We start from the raw sequence: 26,977 nt of genomic DNA on the forward strand, positions 1-26,977 counted from the left end.
CCGCAAACAACTAATTAGTCGTTGCGTGCGTCATAATGGCAGTCATGCGTCCACAGTACACCTATAGCATCATGTTCTCAAGCATGTGCAGACGGTTCAAATGCAACATCGGTTGGACTGCAGGACTCGAAATGACGAGTGGTCCCGGTCGGCGTGCGACCGTCGCTTCCGGCCGCGTGGCCGCGCCATCAAAGGGTCAGACACTGGTCCGCTTTAGTCCAGTGTTCCGGCGTCGCTTAAACCGCTAGCGCGCTGTCGTACAGCTTACTGCTCATGGTCGGGCGCTCCGGGCTGACCAATCAGCTTTGACAGAAGGTACTCACCAAACCAATTATGCTAGCCTGATGCGGTGGGAAATGGTCGATGAATTAATAGACCTAGGTTATGAATCTGGATAGGGGTTCACTATCAGCGAGCTTCAGTAGCCTCGCTTCTCAAAGCGTGGGTACAGCCGCCTCGGCTACACTGTGACAGTAACAATCAGCAATGGACCAGTATACGGCGCCCGCCTGCATGTACGTCAGCGGGCAGCGCAACGGTGTGTTGTGGAAATGGGAATGATATTCGTCTAATGGTCAAAACCTTCAACGTTTGCTTGGTGGAGGTAATGACAAAGCCTCATGCCGCAAAAAGTTCTTATTTGTAATCCTATCTTCTAGGATAGGCTCGATAACTGCAGCAGAGGTGCTTTATTTCTGACATACCTAACAACCAGTCCTTTCTATTGCATGCGATGTACACGGAAAATCTAATCAAACCCGATGTCTTTTTATGGGCGGCTGACTTCGACTTAAGGATAACTGGCTGGGAGATTGACAGCTGCATTGTATCGAGCAGGCCACAGCTGGGATCAAGACAGCAGTATTTAACGACCGTTAATTGTCTTCCTAGTGAACGGTTAATGCTCCAGTTAGCGCAGCCGAAAGTTAGAGACATTCGTTTATCAGTGCCGGAAGCGCATTGGTTTCCATGATACACAGTTGGTAACATTTCACGGTGAATAGTCACTTCCAGCGCCGGGATTTGACGACCTCGCTCACGTCACGAGTCACGTGACGCGTCTGTCCGCCTGTGATTGGCGCTGACCTGTCCGCACACCGCCCCCTGGCCGGGAGCGCCGCTCCTCAGTTCATCGCCTGGTCCAGGGTGGTCGATCTAACCGGGCGTGTCGAGTGGAACCTCGCACGCTAAGGTGCATGGCACAGTACACCGACTGCACCGGTCACCGCCAGTGCCATAGTTGGGACATATCCGCGTCACTTGCGTCACCGGTCCGGCCCTGTTCCGGGCAGAGACGCGACAGCGGGGCGCTCTCTCACAGATGTTCATAAGGCAGCCTCAGGACCACAGAGCGCCCGTGCCAGAGGTTCGGACCGGCGCAGTGCTACCACTGAAACAGTTCGGGGATGTAGTGCGGTGCTCGTCGCTGATGTTCACCCTGCTGCTGTCGCTTCGACGCAACCAGCACCTCCGGACTCCCGGACGATCAGCGCTGCCATGCGGGAAGACCAGATAATCCATGACGGTCAACTGAATAGTCTCCTCGTGAAGACAGCTGGTGATCAGAAGGTCCGTCGCTGACCTTCGGACACCTCTTCAGTGCCGTCACGCCACCATGTCAGGGAGTGTATTGCAGATCTAACTGCTCGTTCGAGAACATCCCCAGATTTACAGACGGTCTCCGGCCTGTGCGGCCGCTCGAACACCGCCGCAGGATGGGACGTCACTAGAACGGCTTGAGGTCGATGGTGGGGATGGCAAGATCGCTGCAGTTCTGCTTCTTGTTCAGGAAGAAGTCCGGCTGAAAGAAGGCCAGCTGCTGCATCTCGTTCAGGCCGTCCACGTTGTCGCACAGGATCCGGGCGAACGAGGCACGCTGCAGTTGCTCCAGCTGTCGCACAGTGAAGCTGTTCGGCTGGTCCCGGATGTCGTAGAAGAATCTGCAGCAGAAGAGAGCGGCCGTTACGCGATGCTCCTCCGGTTGGCTGGCGAGCCCGCTAAACAAATACCAACAATCAGCGATGAAACCAAACCAAAGCTGCCCTAATCAGGCGGATACCGCCTGAAAAACGCGCACCGCGGCGGATCAGTGCGGGGTGGCATCAGACGATTGTATCTCTCTCGTGACGATGCTGCGGTGCGGTCTCACGCCGCCGGAGCCACCCGGCGCCGCACCGCAGCTGTCCTTCTGTCGCCGAGGCGGCGACGCGGTGACGTCCGCGCTCCGCGCCGCGTCCAGGAGACGTGTGGGAGTGAAAGCCGGCCTTGGAATGCACCGGCCGGTGTTTGCTTCATCCCAGACTAATGCGCTTTACACCGCGGCCCTGCCTGACCGCACAGGGCAGTGAGGTCCAATATACAGGGGGACGTGCGGCAAAACTAGAGGCTGGGAGGTCAGTGTGATAGGAAAGGTGACAGGAGCTGGAATGACGGCTAAGTAAGACAGCGCGTCACGGATTCACGGATTAGAGCTCAGAGCATCATGGATGCTCTTTGTATATGTTATCGACCACTTAGCACCACACCTGGCATGGGGCTTTTCGCAACAGCGCAGACAGTCAGCCGGTTCATCCCATTGCCTCGTGTCAGTACGTCCGTACCAGGAGGACACATCCTGACTCGTAAATCGCCGGAGCTCGGTGTGGCCTGACGCCTCCGGTCGGCGTGTACCGGCGGTAGTCGGCGGATGGTCATAAATGTGGTAATCCGACGGCGGTGTACGCCTGGCTCGGCTCGCCTTGATGGAGTCTGAGCGCGCGCTGTTGCCGACTGGCTGCTGAACATAGTACACTCCGATCGAAGGCAGTTTGCACGATGTTTGCACTGTGTTCAGGGGCAAGGCAAAAATTAGCCCAGGACCTGGATTAGGATTCTGAGTAAAGCCGCGAGCCACCCCGGCGGGAAACGGGCGGACTCCGCATTAGCCGGCGAAGGAGACCGGTCGGTCAGATCTGTACCATCCGCGGCTAAGCACTGCCACCTATCTGACTCACACCCGCCCGTCAAGGTCTCCCGGACGCCGAAAACTAACGGCGCGCCGGCGCCCTGCACACCCACCTGTCGCTGTAGCGCAGGTCGAAGAACTGCTCGCCGATGATGCACTGGAAGGTGGTGCCGACGGCGGAGCCGCTCAACCTCCGCTCGCTCACGCCGCCCACGAAGAGGTCCACGTCGCGGAAGTCGTCGTACACGGCCTGCAGCTGCTCCACGGCCTCTGCCGTCATGTACGGCTGGAAGTCGTCCCAGCCGGCCACGTCGTGCTCCACGCAGTTCTCCAGCGCCGTGACGTAGCTGGCCAGGCCGTGCTCGCGGCCGCGCTGGATGTTGAGCGCGATGAGGTCGAGCCCGGGCTTGCCGGTCGGCGCGAACAGGTGCTGTGTCAGAGCCGGACTGAAGGTCGTGTCCACGCGGCCCGGCAGCTGCGAGGTCAGGCTGCGCGCCAGGTCGCCCACGATCCCGCGCAGCTGCAGGTGCGTGCTGTTGAAGAAGGTTTCCTCGAGGGGGAGGCGCCACATGCGGCCCGACCTGCTCTGCAGGCGAAACACGTCGTGCACCATCGAGTGGCCGAAGCGGAAGGCGGCTGAGGAGAACTCGGTCGTGATGGTGGGCATGGTGTCGGCCGAGTAGGCGGCCACACGCGCCCGGTCGCCCGCCTTCAGGCCGCGGTCGCGCACGTACCCGTACCCGAGGATCGCTGGCAGGAACTCGTTGTACACCACGTGCTGGTACTCGCCGACCACGATGCGGCGCGCCTCTTGGTACAGCCGTTCGTCGTCCCAGTCCGGGTGGCGCGCAGCCAGGAACGTCGCCACGCGGTTATGCTCGCGCGTCCACACCAGGTGGACGAACGCGAGCCCGACGTTCTCGCCGGCGCGGTGGTCGCCGGAGACGAAGCAGTCGGCGGCGCGCCTCGCGCAGCGCTTCTCGTCTCGTGGCAGCAGGCGGCCCGGGTTGGTGGTGCTGATGAGGCCGCCGGTGCCGGCGCGCAGCTTGGTCGACTCGGCTTCCGAGCTGCCGTAGATGTTGCTGCCGTCGAGGTAGTGCGTGATCTGGTTCTGCTGGTTGAGCGGTCTCGCCAGACAGTCCTCGGACGGCGCGGGCAGCGAGCGCACCTGGCTGATACAGTTCACGCCGTGCAGCGAGAAGTACGGGTCGTCTTCGGGCACGCGGATCGGGTTGCACGCCATTGGATGCAGCGACTTGGACGGGAATGAGCCGTTGCGGTGGCAGCAGTTGAAGCCGATGCCTGGGACCGCCGACTCGTCCGTCTCGTCTTCCTCGCCCTCCAGCGCGAACTCGGGCGTCGACGTCACGTCATGGTCGACGAACTGGCCGAAGAGCGTGAGAGCGATGGTGCGGAAGCCGTCCTCGCCGTCGGCCGTGTTGCTGTTGCCGATCGCGGCGCTGACGAAGCGCGCCGATGGCAGCGGTCGGCCGGCGGCGCCGGCGGCGCGCGGCTCGCTCACGCCGTCCGCGTACTCGGACGGGAAGTAGCGCGAGTACTGCGAGTTAGCGGAGCCGGCGCGCGGCCGCAGCAGGTTGTTGCACGAGCCGTCGTGCGTGCGGTAGCGGAGTGTGGCGTCTCCGCACTCCGGCACCGGCAGCGGCGTGCAGTTGGGCAGCAGCAGCGAGCCGAACTCCAGCACCTCGTCGCTCGGCGGCGGCAGCGAGAATGCCGCGTTGGATTCCACCGGGTCGACGGGCGGCACCTTGAAGAGCGCCCCCAACTTCTGCAGGCCGGCCAGCATGATGGCAGACAGCTGCGCCACGAGGCCGAGCGCCCGCGCCACGCGCCCCTGCGGCTCGGCGAACAGCAGCTGCAGCTCCTCGGGCGAGTTGGGCAGTGCCAGGTTCGCGTCTTTCAGCGCCAGCTTCAGCACCACCGACTCCACGCGCAGCGCCTGCTTCTCCGCCTCACACACCAGGTCGCTTACCTGCAGTAACGGAGACAGTGTGCTGTGAGAATTGGGTGACTGTGCGATGCTCGGGTTTTGTTTTCCTCTTGGGCCCTTGCATACCTTGCGATTTCAGAAGGAGTTTCAAATGAGGTTGCTAAAACCCATTTGTCTGGTCAGCCCAAAGAATGACAGATGCCTTTTATATTAAAAGTGTGCCCTTATGAGAGCAATGATGACGTTGCTTGCTGAGATAGACTTTGTGCAGCATGACCCAGCGCGCCTTTAAAACGAGACAAACTGATAATCTCGGGCTGTGCCCTTTCGCAGCTCTCAAGTCACCCTGCTCTCTTTAAACCAGCCATGCATGTTCCCGTGCTCAGAGGTTAACTCGCACGGAATTTAGGAAAAACAAATAAATCGCTGATGATCCTGAACCTGGAAGCAGCACGTGATGGGATCAGCCATCAGTGACCTGCACACTGTCTGGGTCATCGTCCGGTTCAGAGGCTCCGCACGCACCAGCTGGCCGCGACAGGCACGACGGATAAGTTATCGCCCTGCTTAGGAGACATGCATCAACTTGGGTTTCCCAGCCTGTTCGTCCGGATTTTACAGAAGCCCTTCCAAACCCAGAGCCTTGTCTCCCCTCCCACCCGGTGCTACCTCTCAGCCAGTCGGGGCGTGGCGCCGGCGTTCCCTCGCCATCCCCACTTCCTCAATGCCTGCGATCCCGCCCCACCGCGACGCCACCCTGTCCCCGCTCGCCTCACCTCATCCGGCGGCAGTTTCTGGTCGATGATGAGCTGCTCGTACCGCCTGAGGCGCTTCCGGAGCGGCTCGTCCTCGCGGCGCACGCGGGCCGCGTCGGCCGGGTCCACGGTCGGCTTGGCCGGCGGCAGGTAGTCCAGCGAGAGGATGCCGGCGCTGGAACAGCCCGGCGAGGTCAGCGAGCTGGCACGCCGGTGGCCGGCGCCCGCCTCCGTCCAGCTCGAAAGTCTGGACTTGAAAAGCGGTTGGGGTGGGTGTTGCGGATGTGGTGTGCGGTGTTAAGCTATTGTGCTGCCCGGTTGTGTGATGCATGCGATGCCGGCGATGCCGTGTCCCTGTGTGAAAGCGTCATGGAGTCAGGCTCGGGTATGACGTGGCATCGCGTGAGGAGGTTAGACATGACGTGTAATTCCGGTTATTGTCCTTTATTGTGTAGGGTTTGCATGTATTTCAATCGGATTGTTGGCACAAGACACCATTGTAGGCTCAGCACGAGTGCTTTACGTGCCACACGTACTTTCCTGCAACCAGCAGTTTCAACCGTATTGTGCTCAACAGCCTAACCAAGCCTGGATGCTTTCTCAGCATTTCTCGCGTACATTCTTGAGCGCCGAGCCGTAATTTGATCTTACAGCAGGTGTACATAGTACGCAGCGCGCAGCTGTCGTCGCACGTAGTCCGCAGCAAGCGCTTCGTTCAAAGGGCTTGTAGACCTGTGAAGCCCTCGTTTCTCAGGGGCGTTTGCGTGGTAAGGAGCGGGCGAGCTCTGCGGTCTGCGTGCTGCTTAGAATACATGTTTTTAGTAGCACTCATGTGAACTGCCTACAATTCTTCAGGGCAACATGGTCGTTTCTTTGAACGGATGAATGAGACACGTAGGGAGAACCGTCTGACGCATAAATAATTTTGTCCATTCCCACCTTGCGGCTCGCGTTGCTCACGGTGGGGAAAAGCAACCAAGATTCTATCCCACCTACTGGCGCGGTCCAGGTACCTATCCGTAACCCACTCAGCTATTAAACGTAAAGGACCGCAATAAATCGCTGATGATGCCATCTCGGAACATTTAACGACTGGCCGTGATCGCTCGCCTCGCCAAAAGGATGATGCTCGTCTGGAAATAGCCAGCTGGGGAGTACGAAACTGCACCGACTCGTCTATAAATGCCCCAGCCATCCGATGTGACGTAAATCCCCATTAAGAATACATTTCCTACATCTCTGAGCATTATCTGGGAATTGAACATCCCTACGAGCCAGATGTTAACAGGACACCTCACCGTATCAGCCGGCGATTGCCGCAGTTGGCATAACCGTGACGTGACGTCGTCGTTATTGGATGACATCCCCTCCCCTGAAGAAATTATCTGTAAAAAATCACTTTTTAAACCGGTCGCACATGGATTGATGAATTTTGAAATGATTCATAAAATATTTAGGGAAATAAGGTCCAAATCCCAGAGCCCAATGGCCTTAATCTTTACGCGTTTAAGTCTCCGCGAGGTGGTTGTTAGAAATAACATATTACCACACACCACACAGCTTTCGCTCTGCTGCGCATAAATTCAGGATTCAATGTGCACTGCGAGCTGTCATCAGTGCAATTTGTAAACAAGTCTCTAGAACATGTGGCGACCCTGGTTCTAACGTCGGCCAGCCCCACATCTTGCTTCCACGTCTGTGGCTTGTGAAGCATAAATGTTTTCAGGTAAGCGATGCTAAAAGGTGCGTGCATTCGTTGTTTTGTGCTAGGCGCTGGATGGTACATTTGCATTTTTTGTTCCCGCTCTTTGCATTTGACATAATTTACATTCCAAAGCGTTGTGCAAGCGTATCAATTGCCGGGATGTCAACATCTTTAGGGTGCTAACGTGTCTATCGCCGGGATGTCAACATTCCGAAGATTTGGTCGTGTGGTTCGACCGTCTGCAAGATAGCCCACAGCTGGCCTCCACAAGTTCGGTGCGTGGAGTTTGGCTAATTCCGACTCATATTTGTCCCGGTCTTTGTCCTTGTCAGGTATGGCCTGCGGCTGGTGGCAGCGGTCGCGCTGAAGGTCAGGTGACGTCAGCTAAATTGACGTGGGCGAGAAAGTATACCGACTCACAGGCAAGCCGGTACATCCGAATCATAGACGGCGCACATTTATGCACCGCCTAGATCTCTATTTTCGGATTATCCGCTTGGTTTCGACTTCAAACAACTCCACCCGCAGACTTACTCATTCAAACAACGCATACAGATAAGCCGACGGGCTGTTCTGGTGGGCGTGCAGCCGGGAAGCTGGTGTCTGGGGTATGATCCGCCTCGGTCCGAGACACTGCTGGATACCTGTCTGGGGTATGGTCTGCCACGGCCCGGACGAGGCTGGCGACCTGTCGGATGTCTGTCTGGGGCATGATCCGCCTCGGTCCGAGACACTGCTGGAGACCAGCTGTTGCGTTCCTGCTGCGAGAGCTGCCTATCAGAAGAAATAAAGACGGTACACCTGGCGAGGAGCTCTCAGACCGGCGTGGACATGTGCCACCGAACTTGGTCAAGAGTCCCGGGAGATGTGGCAGTGGCCATGGAGCAGCGGACGGCGGACGGTGGGTGGCGAGCTCGGCGGACGGAGACAGTCTGGCCGTTGGTGACTGCAAGAAGCAGCTGCAGTTGCCGAGTGCAGCCTTCTTGCAGTGTGGTGACGTGGAGTCGTCGGCGCGAGGTCTGGAGATCCGACAAGGCCCGCGGAATCAGTCGTCTGCCGGCGTGCCGGTGGAGCCGGTGGAGCCGGTGGTGTCTGCCGGCGTGCCGGTGGAGCCGGTGGAGCCGGTGGTGGCCTCTGTCGGGATTCAACCCGTCAGGAGCAACTTTTTCGGTCGGCGGCCAGCTGTTCTGTTCGGCGGGGTATCCGCCTGGGAGCAGCAGCTGACCCGTCCCGCCCGAGACCGGCCGGCCGGGGTGCAGGTGAACTGGGCGTCCGGGGCGCGAGTGAAGAGTGGAACGGCGCCGGTGAGCTGCCCCTGAGGCGTCGGTGGATGTCGGCTCGAGGTCAAGGTGACCCGGCCCACCGGTGAGCAGATTCGGGAGACCACTTTTGTGGAGGCTCACGGCTCGTTTGATGGCGTGAACAGGGGTGTGATGTGGCGTGACAGTTGCCTGCCGTGGACCCACATCGGACTGGTGAGGACTCAAAGCCGTGGTCTAAAGGAGTTGAGCAATATGTGATCGCATCCTCGTCGCCAGGTGTTCAGTCTTCTCTTCTTCTGATGGGCAGTTCTCGAAACAGGAACTCAACGGCTCGCACGGAGCGTTATATCGGTGCCCACTCGCAGCGAGGCCTGACCAACGACTCCCCACTAGCCCGCGGGTCACGGCCCGGGTCAACTAGCACAGAGAGCAGCAAAGCTGTCGCGTCCGGACGAGATGCGTTGGTGTGACGCTTTGGGATGATGTCTTTGTTACAAGGTGCGGAAGTGGCACGTGCAGGGCCGCCATTGTGATGCATAGCATCGGTCACGACACAACAGGTTATGATGTTCCACCACTGCGTACTGAAAACGGGAAAAATTTTATACACCACGAACCAAAGGAAATATTTCGTGCCTGCCGGAATTCTGGTCTGACCTTCTGTTTATTCCAGACATTTTTACCAAGCTGCCTGTTGATGATAATCAATGACGTATTTTGAAATGGTAGATCTGTTTGCAAAAGACTGACGTAAATGATGGCATAAGTCTGCTGCTTCTAATCGAAGCCTAGCCGACTCTTTAAGGTAAAAATGGCGAAAACGTGCCAATATCACCTGTATTGCGCCTGCCACTTTGCCTTTTCCGATAAAATGGTAGTGGAATGATGGTAGTGGAAGTTTATGGCTTACGTCTTGCCTTTCGATCCATGGATGTCTCGCGTGTCTCAATGTCCTACGATCTACACATCTCGATGATAACCCTCTGAACCAACAAAGGCCTTCTTGCAAACTGAAGGATGGCCGTTTTCAACATAACCAACTCATGACTGCAAACAGGAGGGTTGAAGACTTTTCCTGACCATCTGTAGGTCTTGTAGTGCTCGTCTCTAGATTTGCCAAAGCAGGAGAACTCAGTTTTGCCGTGACTTCTGGCCCGTGAGGGAAAGTTCTCATGCGATGCCATGTCGAGAGCTGCAGTCCGGCGGCACGTGCGATGACTGTAAATGTGCATACAATGAGAGAGGCATCCCACCTGACCCTCATAATGTCCGATCGTCGTGAATGGGGGATACTCTGTTAGATAAGGGGTGCAGGAACGTGCCGCAGAGCTGTGATGGCGTTTTAATTACATGTGGTTGCAGTGAATGTTGCCCACGATGATGTTGGGATCAGAACCCTCGCCAAGCATGAAAATGAACGGTGTCCCCGTCACTTAACTGATCCGCGCTATGGATGTATTCGCCCTAGCTTGTTGGTCCAACGGACCTGAGAGGTCCTTACTCTCCCATCTAGCTGACCCGGCGCGGGCGCAGTGATATTGCCAACCTTGACCTTAAAGAATCCGTCAAAAAAACATTGTGAGCACAGGTCCTCGGACATTGCACTTGGGCTGTTCTTGCAACTGGCGCCTGGGCGGCCTGCCACTGTATCTGGTGCCTTGTCATCTGGTGCGCGGGCCGCCTGCCACTGTGTCTGGTGCCTTGCCATCTGGTGCGCGGGCCGCCAGCTATTGTATCTGGTGCCCTGTCGTTTGGTACTCAGGATGCCTGCCACTGCAACTGGTGCCTTGTCATCTGGTGCGCGGGCGGCCTGCCACTGTATCTGGTGCCTTGTCATTTGGTACTCGGGATGCCTGCCACTGCATCTGGTGCCTCATCTGGTGCGCGTGCGGCCTGCCGCTGCATCTGGTGCCCTGTCATGTGGTGCGCGGGCGGCCTGCCACTGCATCTTGTGCCTCGTCGTCTCATTCCTTGGAAGTGATTGCATTCCGATACCCACGGTGCTGATAATCAGTCCTCGCATAATTCATGCGTACATTGATACGTATGGCCAACTACGAGACACAACCCAGATAGCATAAATTGCGAATACTAATAGATAAGACATTACACCAACACTACCCACCACGCTCTTCCAGCTTCTTCATGTCAGGATGTGGGGCGTGCAACACGCGAAGTGGATAGCCTGTGAGGATTCCGCGCTGTGGAAGGGGACCTCACCCCAATTCCTCTCCGGGACAATCCCGAGAACTGTGGAAGGAAGAGCCCGCAGCCGAGCCCGCCTCGCTGGAGGACCAACCGAGCCCGCCCCCTGCAGCCGAGCCCGCCTCGCCGGAAAACCAGCCGAGCCCGCCCCCCCCCCCCCTCGCAGCAGAGCTCGTACCGCTAGAAAACCAGCCGAGCCCGCCCCCTGCAGCCGAGCCCGCATCGCTGGAGGACCAGCCGAGCCAGCCCCCTGCAGCCGAGCCCGCCTCGCCGGAAAACCAGCCGGGCCCGCCCCCCCCCCCCTCGCAGCAGAGCTCGTACCGCTGGAAAACCAGCCGAGCCCGCCCCCTGCAGCCGAGCCCGCATCGCTGGAGGACCAGCCGAGCCCGCCCCCTGCAGCCGAGCCTGCCTCGCTGGAAAACCAGCCGAGCCGGCCCCCCGCAACAGAGCCCGTATAGCTGGAGGGCCACTCTGCCTACTCCGGTAAGTACTCGGTCAGGAAACTGCTCCCGCCAGCCGCTGCAGACTTTGGCTCGGCCACGGCTGAGATGTGAAAAGACTGACATGAGGTTTTTAAACACGCTCTTTTGCGCGCATTGCCACAGGCGTGGCGCTCGGACCACAGATCACTTTGCAGTGGCCGGCGGACGCATCCCACCATGTTCCCCTCGTGCGAAGGTCATTGCTGCAGGCCGTGTACGGTACATCGGTCCCCACACGGGGTGGTGAAAAGAACGGTGACATGCCATCAGTGTGTCAACCATTTCGCGCTATTGCTTGCTCTCGGTCCCGACGGTGTAAATCATTCAGTAGCCACTTTACTCAGTTTAAACAACAAGAATTAGCCAGCAACTGTTACCCTTTGATAACTGCAAGGGTATGCCGGTGCCACAGAAAACACCAAACGTCTTTGCGTGCTCTGAATTTTAACAGCATCAATGCATCAGTAAGCAGTGATGCTCGCGCCCTGTCATGTACTTTCCGGGAACAGCACGCCTGCCAGTTTGCAGCTGGCAGGTGTGTTGTTTGTGCATGTAATCAAGGGGCGGGACTGAGGGGCAGTATCCGAGCAAAATCTCGGCGAAAATGTGGGGTACGGTATGAATGTGAAGCGCGTTTTAGCCTTCGCCTCCTTTTGTTTCCTGTTTCTCCGTTTTTAAAGCAGCTATTAAGTCCTGTCTGCTATTCCAACAGATCACGAGCAGAGCAGGGGTCTGTAACCGGGCGATGAATGCCGACGATATTCCTTGTGCGGGTTTTCTCGTTTCTATGGGCAAGGCGTTGGCCTTTGGTCGTCAGTCACAACCATCGCACTTTTGAGAGGACGCTCGTAAATGATGTTATGCTGTTTTGTCATTTACAACTGTGTTCGCTTAGTTAGGCACTGATTACGCTGGCCAGAAGAACTCTTCCGCTGTCGACGCTCTCTTAAGCATAGCGTCTAATAAGGTAACGCTCATTTGCTGGTAGATGAGCTAGACGTCCGGAACGAAAGCAGCCAACATAACCAGCAACGCGCTCGTAATGCGAGGAGCACAGTGGTATCCGCCTTTAAGGTTTTGTACTATTTGTTTCAGATTTGAGCATGATTCGTAACATGCATGGGCGTTATGCTACGTTGCCCTTTCCCTCTTCCTACGCATCAGTTATGCTTGCAAAAAAAACTTCCACACGTGACGTAGTTTATGGACTGACGTTAACCGGCATTGTTACCTTGCCAGACCACGTCCATGACTCTGCATCTGTCACCGTCACGATCGCAGAGCACAATTACCGTGGGCTCACACGCGTCTTGTTCTTCAGTTCTTCGGCAGCCAGCGACGCCCACACCAGGGCGACGCCTGCACTGGAGAACGCCAACGAGAGAACGCCAACTGGCCAGCCGACGACGAGCACTAACCAGGGTCAAGCACTCATCAGGGCCAGCAGACGCCTTCACCCTATGACGTAGATTACACACCAAGAGCTAAAGCGGACGGTGAGCAAAATCATCCTCAACCCCAGAGGCCGAAATTGCTCCTGCTCTGCCAACCTTTGCTATGTGAGACGTAAATGGAGGCCGAGAAACTGAAGGTAGGTGATGTACGTCCGCGGGGATATTGCTCCAAGCTTTTTTCGGGCTAACCGTAAGATATTGGTCGTGAAGTCAGATTAGCTAAATGGCAGTGGAGCGTACCCCGCTTACGCGCATAAATATAATACATACCTCGCCGTGTGTAAGGAGGCCTCGTTGGCTCGCTCATGTTAAATTCAGTGCACATCAAACTGGGATGCATTCGACTAGTCATCTGCCGTCGTTTATAACTTCTCACACTATTGTTTTGCTTCGATGGCCCCTGAAAGTGTTGTTTTCGTCCGTTCACCTTCCTTCCAATCTGTTTGTCACGTCATTTGTGGAAAAAGAAACTTGTTTCCGGCGTTCGTTTTGTTCAAAGGATCTCTATCATTGGCTGACATAGAATGTCTTCTGCTTCAGACGCAGATGGAGTAGGAGAAGATCAGATAGTGCGCCTACCTCTGATCATGTACTGGGAAGCTCCTGGCTCTTTGACTGATTGCAGATTTGATTGATTTGATCGGTTTGTAGATTCATGTATGTCCCGTTGTAAATAAATACATGTTTCCCATCGAGTGCCTGTGGTCAGGCCACAGGCGGCGGGTGAATAGGGCGGATGTGGTGGCATGTCGTAATTACGAGCGAAAAGCAATGGAGCGGTCGCGGAATTTCATTAGCCAGGCATTTAAGCGGCACGTTGTCAGTCCGACACTGGGCGATATTTGTACATATTCCATTACTTGTAAAGGTCTGGATCTCCGACATGGACTCGGACAAGCATTCGGAACTAAAGACTTACAAAACAGCGAGGAAAGCCAGCCAGCCAAACATGTTCTAAAGGCATGATTGCATGGCAAAGCCCTCACTTATGTCACATTGTTTTGGACGGAGATAGAGTGGTTGTAAGAGTTAGAACACGAATATCAGAGCCAAAAATATCCAAAAGAAGATACGCCCACGAACAACACTGTGCAGTGAGACTCAGGGATGTAGAGGGGAAACAGTGAAGGTGTCTCTCTTCCGATTATTGTGAGGTCTTATCTTAGATGGGAAATAAACTCCACGGTAATTTACTTCCCTCTGACTACGCCTACCACTCGTTTAAACAAAGCCTGTATGTTGGCCTTTGTACCGACCGGGAGCTGCCAGCATGTTTTTCGGATCAAATGAACGTCCTCTGTTCATCTTACGCTCGCCGCACATCTTCACAGCAAAGCTGTAAAATTAGCGCCTCGCTGAAATACATCCCGTCACACACACACCGCAAAGAGCGTATTTACGGTTGTTACACGATGTGTAACCTTGTGAGTTGTGTCTACGGATTTGTGCAGCATAGTGCAAGACGAAAAGTCAGCCAAGACTTATTCACGGTAATTTAAACAATGGAAGCATTTTTATTTGTTGGAGCACATCGAGAATGCACACGTGGTGGAGCACGAGAGACGTGCTGCAAAGGGGTCCGACACACATGACCACAAGGCTCTGCAGCAAACATGTCCGCTCGCAAGATTGAGGGCAGGCACGTAAAAACGTCGCCTGCTATGCGATTTGAAGCTCGCGGTGGAACATCCGATCGCCTTCGGAGTCCGTGCGAAGGCCGCAGCAGCACGCAGCGCCCACCCAGCCCCACAGCAGGCGGACCGAGCAGCCGGGGTCGCAGCCGAGCAAGGGCCGCAGCAGCACGCAGCGCCCACCCAGCCCCGCAGCAGGCGGACCGAGCCCGCAGCAGCACGCAGCGCTCACCCAGCCCCGCAGCAGGCGGACCGAGCCCGCAGCAGCACGCAGCGCTCACTCAGCCCCTGCAGCAGGCGGACCGAGCCCGCAGCAGCACGCAACGCTCACCCAGCCCCTGCGGCAGGCGGACCGAACCAGAAGCAGCACGCAGCGCTCACCCAGCCCCTGCAGCAGGCGGACCGAGCAGCCGGGGTCGCAGCCGAGCAAGGGCCGCAGCACAATGCCGGCATCCTGGCGGCCGCGGGCTGGACCAGCTGGCGTACCTACCAGCTGGGCATGTGAGGTCGGAGCTCCCATGCCCCAGTGATTCTGCCTGTGCAGCGCTGGTAGCGCGGCCTGACTTTGTGCCTCTGAACCAGCTCTGGGGGCCGCTAGACCGACTCTGTACCGACAGAATCACTGGGTACTGGGTCTGCCCACTTCTGGATAACTGCACTGCCCACCGCTGGAACACCAGACCTCCCCACCGCTGGACCTCATCACTGCTGGACCACTGGGTCTCGTCACTACAGGACCGCTGGACTACTGAACCTTCTTATCAACCGACCACAGGGCATCAGCACTGCTGGATCACTGCACCTCACCAATACCGGAGCAATGGAACTCCCAGCACTGGACAAATGGAACTGCCCAGCACTGGGCCCACGGACCAGCTGACCACTGGATCACTGGATTCCCCATACGAGATTACTGGGCCCCAACCAAGAGCATTGGGCCCTATCACTACAACGACGCGCCTACCTACCACATACCACCAGACCCAAGGTCCCACGGTCCCACTGGACCGTGGGACCGCTGCACCATTGGACCGTGGGACCTCTACACCACTGGACCGCAGTTCGACAGGTAGGACGGCGGCGGTGGCAGCAAACGCTGCGCATCTGCACGGGCAACTGCACAATACTAGGATTAAGTCAGCACAATGAAGCCAGAATGTATGAGGCTAGTCTCGTGGCGTTCAGTGTGTCGGACAGCCTGCGTTTCTCGACCGAGCCGGCTTTTTCTGTACCCATACAATGCGACTGCAGAACGTAGAGCCACACTAAATCACATTTTCCAAGTACGCCGTAAAAACATCTTGACAGTTCTAGAGTATGCGCGGATTTGGGTCTATGGATTATTGCAACAAAATCGAAACACAAAGGTGTGTTTTTAGGAATATTTTGACGCATCAGCGACTGCGACAAAACGTGTTGATGCAAGGGCATAGTACAGATTGTGAAAGGGCTTTTTTCCGCTCGTTTTTGTGTATAATTGCATTCACCCATTCTGGTTATGGACTCGATAAATGCTATGCACCCTAGATGTATTTGCAGTGATGCATGCGCAATATGTAGTTTTTAGTCGAAATAAGTCATGTGTTGACAGCGTCTTTGGAGTGTCTTTAATGAAGCATACAAACTTGAAAATTAGCAACACAACAAATACCGGTATCGGATGAAGGACACGAACAGAGATATTAGTATGTATACTGTTGAGGGTCCCCCGCTCCTGCCCCACCTTGACAACTTCGGAAGCCAGCAATGCCTTTTGAAAGTGTTGTCTTTGGTCATGGACAACCGGGGCAAATACTGGTGTGACTACTTTGCTTTCCATTCCGCTCGGATCTGTGCTCTTATGAAGGACGTAAGAAGCATTGCGTTAACGGATTTACCCGTTATCTGGGAATCATTTAAAGCTTAAATCCGACGGGTAATCTAGCAGTCATGAAGCTGTCTTGATGAATATGTACCCCGACCAAAGCATGAATAATGTGCTTGGATGACGGTCTTATAAGAAGTGCCGAAATTGGCGCCCGACGTCTAACTCCGCGTATTGATTGCTCAGATGCGTGGCCCCTAAAATGCTAAAAGGACTTCAGCGCTGTTCTTTCATCCATGTGATAAACGTGATGACCCTGGGATGTCATTGCTTGGAAAAGCGAAGTCGCGACACACGAGCGAAAACCGACCAAACTAAAGAGCATCGAAGTCACCGGCCTGAGGCCTTTGTTGACTTCTCCGAGCGTCACGTAAAGTCACTACCGGTTACGTCACGATTTTTTTCTCGATTGAGTCCCTGCCTTTGTCTTGATTAAGCCCTGCTAAAAATGTAGTTAAAAAAATTCGCCTATATCCACGCCACTTACTCACCAAAAATACAAAATATCAGCTCAGAGCTTTCATGTGGAGCTATCAACCTTCAATATGCCACGAGTTACGCGACGTTATGGTGTAAACATTGGTTATATTGAAAGTGCTTCACGTTTCCAGCCGGGTATATGCTCACGACATACTAATAAGCCCTCTTTTGACAGCGCACTCATGAGCACATGTCCAGATGGAAATGACAAGCGCTGTCAACATAACCAAGGTTCGCACTGTAACGTCATTGAACCAGTGCGACTTGGCATATCGAAGGTCGATAAGTGAGCATGCAAAAGCATACAAAACAACACTGAGCTCATGAAAAGAACAAGGAGCTGCAGGTTTTTTCCTACATAAAAGCACGCGTTACTTTAAAGTTGTGCGTCTACATCGAAAAATGTACAGCAACGATACACTGTTTGGACGTTTTTTCCTGAATGCATATCTAAATGCATTTGTTTTTGAATGGACGTCTTTTATCTTGTTCGCTTGTGCTGTTTGTAGTGGTTTTTCAGACTCTCTATATGTAGTTCATGTATATATATATATATATATATATATATATTGGCATTGCCAGAGACCAGGGGATATTCAGCTTAAATGAGCTTTTTCTGGACATGCTAGATAAACCTTATATTGTGTTTAACTTCATCCCGCAGGTTAAAGATCGAGGTACCAAAGTTGGTGGTGACAGATTATGTCTTAACGTTTCGAAAATATATATTAACATCCGTGGAAAAAGTAAAAAACGACTGTTAGCACCTCGCGCAGAGATACGATGACAAGCTTTTTAAAAACAAATGTATCACACTCAAACACGTGATGCATTTTCATTTGCTCTGACGATTTGAAATGATAATTCATGAAATCGCACAAGAAGTGGGACTGATCAGTACAGAGCAAGCAATGCTCGCTTCTTAAATTGTTCTTTAATGATCCTGGTTTTTGCTCTGATGCTGTTAGTCTATGATTCAATTGTGTTTTATTCAATCAATGCTCTTTTCGTCATTTCACAAGTTATCGTCCCGAATCACCAGAGCGAATGAAAAGGCTTCACGTGATCGAGTGTGATAGACTTGTCTTAAAAACCTTGCATCATACTTTTGTGCAATGTGCTGATAGTCGTTTTTATGCTTCCCTCGAAGATGATAACGCCATTCAAATCCTGCTAATTCATAAGCCACGCGGCTGTCAAGGCCGATAAAGCTGTAACGGTCGAGTCGTTCATATCTAGCGTTCGTGAGCGCGATTTCCAGATAGAACGGCCGTCGATTGACTCTCAATCAATTGTGTACAAGGTACCATAACGTAATCGGACAATACGTATCGGAGAGCATACCTACTTCACGGAGAAATTGTGGTGTCTAGAGCAGTCTCTTTATTCTAAGAGTAAGCCAAACGTTATAAGGGAGCATACTTTGTCACATCTGATGTTTGCTTTAATATCTTCAGATGTGAAACATTCCATTTATTATATAACATATGACAAAATAGCAGTAGTAGTCTTATTCCTCGGAGAAAAACCAGAAGAATGGAGATAAAGATGCCAGTTATATCATCACCATCACTTACGTTATCATCGTTATCATCAGTTACACGTGCAACTGATGTCTGACGCGTAATGCGCGATGCCAGTTTAATTGAAATCGCTTGCATGTAAAACTGATACGTGATGTGCGATGTATGTTTACTTTAACTTGTTTGCCTGTTTAAATGAAGTGTGTTGTGTGACGCCTGTTTATTTGGATTCTTTTGCATCTACACGCGTTTTCGCGCATTCCAATTGTTGGTTAGATTGACACTGCATCAAAGTAATGGCTGGCAGCTGCTCTTTGTTTAATCCCCCGCATGCTGGTGTTTTGTAAAAACTATGGCTGCCTGTTAAAGAACCTGAAAGACGGAGTAAGATCATCGGCAGGCAATTTTTGATTCACTTCTGCTATTCGTTGCAATAAAGGCATGTTGTCGAAATATCAACGCACCTATATCTATATTTTCCTGGTTTTTCTCCGTGGAATAAGGCTATTGTATTGCCTTATCTATGTGAATGATGTCCCTTGCAAATGCACTTAACGACTCAGGTAAAATATATGGCAAGCAGTTCCGATACCTTGATCATCATGATTGCCTAATAAAGTTCAATGAAACATATGGTCGATTGAGCATACTCAGAAAATGTTCGATAAGGGAAATAAGCCCTGGTCTTTAACGATATATGTATATATATATATATATATATATATATATATATATATATATATATGTATATATATATATATATAGGTATTTGTATCAAAACAGAATACGAATTTATTGTTAGATAACCGGAATTGTGGATATGATAACAGTATAATATGATAATAGTGTGTATAAGTAGGAACACAATTTATGACATGCACTTCTGTTTTCAATTTGCAATCTTTAAAGTTGCATTCAGTGCCTTCCAAACAGCACAAAGATGCTTCTTACGGAGGAGATCGCCACGCTACGAATGCCTGCTTAGAGCATGTGGGCTGGACCGGAGTTTGTCTCGCGCCCGAGTTGCCAAAATTTAAATGAACAAAGTAGTCCACCGGCCAGATTGTCCTGAAACTGAGGAGACTGGTACTGTGCCCCAGAAGGTCAGGGGGTGGACGCCCCAGGGCAGCACTGTCGCCAGACCAGATGCGAAAGTGGAGGAGCAGGCCCGCTCTCCAGAAGACGACTTTGGAATCCAGCTGTGTCAGTGCAAGATAGCCAAGTCACTGGTAGTCTCCAGAACGAGTGCTTAGTGGCGCGTCAAGTCTAAGAAGATGAAAGTATTTCAAACTCTCATGATGCCGTCTGGTGCCGTTCGTCAGAAACGGACGTCCAAGGCCATGGTCTTGTGCATACCAGAAAATTGACAGCGGAAATGTCAGGAGTTTAAATTTCAACGATGGAAAGGATTTCACGCTTCAGGAGCTGCTGAACGGAACGCTCAGAGCAATCCACAACGAGAACGGCAAGATAGAACAATGAGCGGTCACATGAGCGATGGTCCGGCAAAACGGTTAAACTGCGAAAAAATTGCAAAGAAGCTCTTGGCCAGCACAAGCGCTTCCTGTAATTGACAATATAAAATATTTCTTTGTACTTTGAAAACGCGATAGGCGATTATGCTGCGTGCACGCGCCTCCTGAAAGAGAAGCCGCCGCCGGCCTGTGATGAGTTCCTTTCAGCCAGCCTCATTTTTCAGCAGGGCGGCTCCTCTCTGAACCCTGCCACCTCATCAGAGCAGGATGAGTGGCCGCCAAATTCCGCTGACCTGATTCCTCTGCACTTTTGCGTCTGGAATGCGCGGTTGAGGGAGCGTACCGGCCTCGTCAGCAGAAGCTTCTTAGTCTGAAAAAGCTGAAGGGCCTCCCGGCTGCAGGGAGGATGGTGTCACAGAACACTATAAGGAGGAGCACCCGTCAGTAGACGCAGAGGCTGCCTCCTATGGTTTCAGCTGATGGTGGTTTCACAGCTCGTGTCTTACAATAAAAGACTGCCAATGCGCAGGAAACGCAAAGAAAAGTTGACTACGCTGAACTTTGGCGCGCACGGTCTACATGGCTTCGTCATTCGACACTCAAAACATCACGCAGATGCATACTGACTCCATCTAGACAGTGTGTACGCAGCTTCCAGCTCGCCGACGAGCTGACTTTAGCACCGATACTGCATTCTCCTCGGCCGCCCTAATGCGGCGCATTCGCCCACGAGCTTGATTGCAGGTCAGTTGCAATCTGAAGTTATTATTGCGATTTAACCGCAATCGGCCCCTGCAGCGGAATTCGCGTTCTAATTGAGCCGTCGCCACCGACCAGTGGCGGATCCAGGAATTTCGTCAGGGGGGGGGGGGGCACGCAGCATGGTACACCTCTCCTGGAGTTCAAATCCTCGTATCTCGGCTGTTAAAGCTTGAGCTTCTGGTGTATGCTACTTGTCATGCGCAGCCTATATACGCATGCACATACATGGAGCGCACTCATTTTCTCCAGATCGTGGTGGATCCTGTCATTTTTGGGCCAAGTATGTCGAGGAATACATGACAAAATGAGTTAAAGCTGGCTGCTAAATATCATCAAAATTTAGCGTGACGCTTGATTCAGAGGTTATTTACCGCCAGCCGGCTAGTCGTTGTGATCAGCTCACGGTTAGTGACTAATACAGACTTTGTATTTTGACTGTATTGAAAAAGTACAAAATACCCTAGCATCCAACATGTGTTTAGAACACAATGCACAATGATGCATCTGAATAACCAGTGAATTGACACATACCCATCGCTGAACGAGGAAGGGCCCCGGCTGGTGAACATTTTGGGCCACGCCCAGAGCTCAGGGCCCTTCTGGCAAACGAAAATAACCCAATATCAATGGACATAAATTGATATGATTGAGCAATCGTGAGCGTTTTGGCGCATGCACGCATAGGGCCCGCGACCACAGCGTGGGGTCCTCCACAAACATCTGTAGTGCCCAAGGTCATTGTGGCGGGCCCCTGTGCAATCAAGAGTGCCTGGGCAGGTTAATAGAAAGGGCCGCAGTAGGAGCATGGGTCCCCGCAAATGAGATCCGAGGGAAAGAGTTCTGGACCAGTGTTGACGATCCCTGAGCATTGAGTGTCTCAGGTACGTTAACTCGTATGGATCCAGCAACAACGCAGGGCCCTCCGAGGAAGTGGAAAGACATCGAGACCAATGTGAAGGGCCCCTGAGCAACCGAGGGTACCCCGGCAGGTTAACACTCGGCAACAGCACACAGAGCCTTTTAGGCGAATGGGAGGAATCCGTGGGATCTTGATCGATCAAGAGCACTCCGGCAGGTTAGCATATAGGCCCCGGCAACAGCGCATGATCCTCCGAGCAAATGCAAAGAAATCAAGGACGACGTGAAAGCCTCCTTTTTTGTTGGCGTCCAATTTTGTTGCGTTTTGTGCAACAACAAAAAAAGCTGCGTCTGTTCGATCTGTTGCGGGGCCTTCGGAGCGTATAAGCCGTTCGGTACCAAGGGGAGGGGGCACAGCCCAGTACCCCCCTCTGGATCCGCCACTGCCGATCACAGCGGCTGTCCAGCGAGTGCGGGGCGGTGCGCTGGCGCCAGAGCGGCTGAACTCTCGCGCACCGCCGCACCCGTACCCGGTCCAGTGGCGGCCCAGAGCTGTACCCGGATACGGTGCCAGCTGGGGATCGGACCAGGCACGCCGACCGGAATTGGCGCCGCGGAACACCGCCCGGCACTCCCCAGGCGGGCTGGTAAGGGCTTGCACTGGCAGGTGGTGGAATGGTGCAGAGACGTTCGCGGAAAATTTCGATTGAGCGTTCCTTGGAGTGCTCCAGTGACGTCATCCACGTACGAGCATGCGGCACGACGTTGGCGGATAAAGCAGCTTATCTCCAATTTTTAGGCTGATATCAGCATCGATTGCGTAACAGACGATCCACTGTCAGCCGTCGTGCCGCGCCGAAGGGATGGCTTAACTTCACGTGTAATCCGAGTAGAGGAACCGGTGCCTAGGTCATCACCACGATCGGCCCGATGTAATGGAGTCGTCCGAGAAAGGTCAGTCAGCGTTAGCATCGCCAGGTTCATGCATTAAAGGCTTAACTACCTGAGAGTGGCGCCGCTGCAAGTGCAAATGTTTTAAAACATATGATGTACGATGTAATGCAGCCATCGTTTCGTTATGGCATGCAGCAGTCGGGAGATGCGCCAGCCTGGGTTCCAATCAGCGACCGCAGATTAATTCTTTTGGCCCACACCGACAGCTACACCTCACGATTCCCCACCCACCGGGCTAAGACGTGCTGAAATTGGCTCGTGGGTCGTGCCGGGCGCCTATGGCTGCCTCCAAGGTGAGCGAGAGGGGGGAGGGGGTCATCGCGGCCTTCCAGCGTCCGCCGTGCGGACGGTCACGGTGCCGGCGGCTCGGTGGGCAGGCGTGGGTGGTGGGATCGGCCCAGCGCCGGCCCGCGGTGTTGCGGTGTATGCTCTGCGCCTGGCGGACGGTGGCGATGTCCCGCAGTGAGTCCATTTAATTGGAGAATACCTGAATCACCTGCCGACGGTATCTGCCATCTGCCGGATGAGCTTCAGCACGCACACGCACATTGCACCAAGGCGGCTACACGCGTCATTTTTATCGGCGGCGTGAGAATGCCAACTTTTCAACTCTTGCTGCCTTTTTGGGTGCACTCGCAGCATTCAGGAGCCGAACTGACATTTAGCGCGAAGGCTTGGTGCACATTACCCGCGAGGTGTTTGGAATATTTTGCATTGCGTGGAAAATCGCATCGGCCGCCGGCAAACCCCGGGAAAAGCGAATTTCGGACTCCACGCAGTGATCTCTGTCATGTTGGGTCACGTAAGGGCAGACCCAATGCCAGACCTATAACCCGATGTCTGTCATGCGCGTGTGCCGTAACTCACGTCAAGACTACATGAGAGCCCATGGAAGATAAAGTAAGGGGACATAAACCAACATCAAGTTACATGCATTGCATGCGTAGGTGTCGCTGGGCAGAGCTCTGAAAGGTCGTGCCGACGCTAACCCTGCGGTTCAGGAGGTGGTCGACGCTGACCCTGCGTCCCCGGAGGTGGCCGACGCTGACCCTGTGCCCCCGGAGGTGGCCGACGCTGACCCTGCGCCCCCGGAGGTGGCCGACGCTGACCCTGCGCCCCCGGAGGTGGCTGACGCTGGCCTGTTTTCACGTGGCTCCGTGATAGAACCACTGTTGGCCGGGCTCAGCCGCTCGTGCTGGTATGTCAATTCATGGACATGCAGCAGCCACACGCTGCAGTGACAAATGCGAACAGACTACTTCTGGGCATGTTAACTGTAAATGGTAATATAAAATACATCGCCTGTCGCTCAAAATGCTTCGCTGTCCAACTAGCGGTAACGATGCTGCCACATACTAATAACGTTAGAAAAATGTGTTGGTGTGTTTGCTGAATGGTGTGGACAAGTCCAATATATGAAATAGTGCGCTGATAGTAGCTAAACAAAAACTGTAGGTGCAGGTGGTAAGTGGAGCATTTATATCTTTAAGGAAGTTTTGTATCTTGGGAGTGGGCAAAGTCATCTCCCGTTGGTGGGCATCGCCTCTCCAGTGCCGCTTTTAAGTATGTCCTGGGCATGAGTAACCTGTGGGGATCCGTCGGCCACCGCTGATTCGACGGCGCGTGGCTATGTAATGACCGGTGTTAAGCTGTAGTGGAGGCCAGTGCCGACGCTGCACCCACCAAGGACCCCGTAACCATCTACTGACCCGAAGCCCCGGAGGCCGTGACCCTTACCGGTCCAGGAGACCTCCCACGCTGCCCTGTGACCATCTACTGACCCGACGCCCCGGAGGTTGTGACCCTTACCGGTCCAGGAGACCTCCCACGCTGCCCCGTGACCATCTACTGACCCGAAGCCCCGGAGGCCGTGACCCTTACCGGTCCAGGAGACCTCCCACGCTGCCCTGTGACCATCTACTGACTCGACGCCCCGGAGGTTGTGACCCTTACCGGTCCAGGAGATCTCCCACGCTGCCCTGTGACCATCTACTGACTCGACGCCCCGGAAGCCGTGATCCTTACCAGTCCGGGTGACCTGCCACGCGGCCGCTTGGCAGACTGTTGGCTGGATACATCGGAGGTCATGACCCTTTCCAGTCCAGGTAACCCGTGACAGTGTTCCCGTCACCAATCACTGACCTGGTGTCGCCGACACATAGACCTCCATCGGAGCGGTCTCGCAGGAAGCAGGCGTTGTCGCGGCCCAGCAGGTTGGTATTGGGGTCCTCCATCAGCTCGGGACACAAGACGAGCGGCACGCAGATCAGCTGGGCCGCCGCCGAGGTCACCCCCAGCAGCAGCGCCGCCAGCCGCCAGAGCTGCGGCAAGGGGGGGGGGAGCTTGGCCTTGGCTCTATCTCTTACCGCCGCTGCGGTCAGCCGTCGTGTTCGGTGCCAGCCGAGCGGTCTGCAGGCCTATATGCGGGGCGGGGCTGAGGAATACCTGCGACGGAGCTGGGCCGGGCCTGGGGCGGACCTTGGGCGGATCTGAAGATACGTCGGCAGGACCAATAGGAAGTCACAAGACGCCATGTTGAGCCCGTCGGCAACGGGGTGGTATGCATTTATCTTTTCATCTTCAGCGTGCAGCTTTTCAGCGAGCAGCTGCACGTGCATTCAGTATTCTCTATCTCGCGCTCACGCGGGCGAGTGTTCTGCAAACAGCCATTTGGAGGATGGCTATGCAAGAGTTTCTGATGGAAGCTCAAAACTATATCAAACGGTTAACGCAGGCGGGTCTGATTGCGACAGCCTATGGAAAAAAACGATGGCGGCCCTTCGAGCGCGGTGCTTGGCAAAGCTATATCGTTTGCTTCTATCCGTGCTGTTCATTACGCCCATTAATTTTTTATCATTTCAGTTAATGCGTAACATGCAACCTGTACTGATTGTTTCATTCACTTCTTAGGCTGTTTAAGTCTTAATAACATGCAACTAAAATAAAATGTTTCACTTTTTGGAAAGTACGCTGTGCCTTATGTATGGCGCAATGCAAATAAACATAGGAAATACAGAGTTCAAATAATGTACCAAAAATATTTGCCAAGATAATGTAGCCCAGATGGAACAGGCATAGTAGCTTTGTGCCTGCTTGTTGTATCCAGTTCTACACTGGACACTTAGACAAAGGTTTTGTGTTAACGAAGCACGATGATCATAATTCCGTTTTGTGACGTGTAACTGTGACAATGAAGCTTGCCATGTCGAGCGATTTGGCGGACCGAAATAGCTTTCCTATTGTATGGTTTCTAGAATCAGATGATTATGGCGGCTGAAACCAGCACTTCAGTTCTAAACAGCAAGAAACACAACCTGAAAGTTGCAGAATGAGGGTTCCAGCTCATTGCGCATCAAAAATATATAATGAATATTGGGCCGCAAAAAGTGTGTCATTTGTATACCAGGTGCCCAGAAAACCTGTGCGCCGAAAACAGATTGTAACAATTGAAGGAAGGTGTCGCAACTGGTTTCGTGAGCAGCCGTAACAACCTTTGCAGTGGGACCAATTCAATAAACACTACCGTGGCAGTATATTAAGACGGCTTTGGAAATCACCGTTGGAACCACTCGAAAGTAAGGTTGGCACTTCCAACCAATCGTGGGTCACAAGCGACATGGGACGGCTCGGGTCCAGACACAGTCCCTTCGTCACAGCCTGGCGCCGTGCTGCCGCTTACCTGGCGAGTCATGTTGCGAGTTTGTGACACGATCTCTCGCCACTTGCCGGATGGCGAGGTCTCTTTCCACTATCCAGAGGCACGGCTCCTCGTCACAGATCCGGTGGGATTTCCTCGCCACTGACCCGATGGCACTGCTTCTCGCCACTGACTCGATGGCACGTTCCTTCGCCACTGACCCGGTGGAACTGCCTCTCGTTACTTGACCGTGTGTCACTGTCTCTCGCCACTGACCCGATGGTGAGGATCTCCGCCAGTGACCGGCGACTCGGCCCCCTCGCCACTGACCCGGCGGTGCGGTCTCCAGTCACTGGCCCTCGGTCGGCGCGGCGGCCCGCTCTTATACCGGATTATAGAACGAGTTCGGGGAACGGCAACGGCAGCGTCAATGAGTGCAGCATCTGGTGACGCGGACACACCTCAGCGGCAATTGTAGGGTTTGGCAGGCTGATCGATCGGGCTGAAGTGCTCGATGGTGGCAAGTTGAGTTCGGGGCATATTTCAACCAAATCGTACGGTAGTCACGCTTTGGAATTTGTCCCCTCCTCTCCATCTTCAGCAGGTCCGCAAGTGTCAGGCAAGGTGACGACACTACGCTAACTCAAGGTGCAAGACTTGAGTCTGCACCTACCGCTTCCACAGTGATGCTCTCTTACCGAGCTCTCCACCTCCGAGGGTCCGCTCCACTGCCACGCTGGTGTGGACACAGACGAAACAATCCAAGGATCGGGAGGCGGCTGCACGGCATAAAACGGCGTACCCCATGAGGGGTACGGTCATGTCCCGGATCGCAGCGGCGTGGGGCGTGAGGCCGCACAGCGTCGTTTTACGGCAGGGTACGATCACGACTGTGCCTTGTTTGTGTCGACAACATCCAGAGCTTCCTAAACGGTGTTACAGGGGTTATGCGGGTCATTTGTTGGCGAACTACACGATTTCTCAACTGAAGCATGAATAGCCTTGCAAGCAGGAGTAAATCTGGTTTTTGGGAAGGCT

General features: G+C 54.0%; 1 protein-coding gene across 1 annotated transcript; it reads right to left on the bottom strand.

Annotated features, from left to right (window-relative positions):
• Positions 1-683: 683 nt before the first annotated feature.
• Positions 684-26,284, bottom strand: LOC119108385 (chorion peroxidase). Its single transcript, XM_037231961.1, has 5 exons — positions 25,982-26,284; positions 24,445-24,623; positions 5,664-5,822; positions 3,058-4,929; positions 684-1,940 (listed from the first exon to the last, which is right to left on the bottom strand). The coding sequence occupies exons 1-5, from the start codon at positions 25,991-25,993 to the stop codon at positions 1,727-1,729; spliced, it is 2,436 nt and encodes an 811-aa protein (XP_037087856.1). The 5' UTR covers positions 25,994-26,284; the 3' UTR covers positions 684-1,726.
• Between the last annotated feature and the right edge of the window lie 693 nt (positions 26,285-26,977).

Source organism: Pollicipes pollicipes, unplaced genomic scaffold, assembly GCF_011947565.3.
Source record: "Pollicipes pollicipes isolate AB1234 unplaced genomic scaffold, Ppol_2.1 Scaffold_6686;HRSCAF=7923_pilon_pilon_pilon, whole genome shotgun sequence".
Taxonomy (NCBI): Eukaryota; Metazoa; Arthropoda; class Thecostraca; order Pollicipedomorpha; family Pollicipedidae; genus Pollicipes; species Pollicipes pollicipes.

Excerpts from the sequence above, each read along its gene's own strand:
- LOC119108385 (XM_037231961.1), bottom strand. Across the intron at positions 4,930-5,663 it reads CTGCCGCCGGATGAGGTGAG|CGACCTGGTGTGTGAGGCGG; the intron begins GCGAGCGGGGAC and ends ACTGCAGGTAAG. Across the intron at positions 1,941-3,057 it reads GACCTGCGCTACAGCGACAG|ATTCTTCTACGACATCCGGG; the intron begins GTGGGTGTGCAG and ends CTTCTGCTGCAG.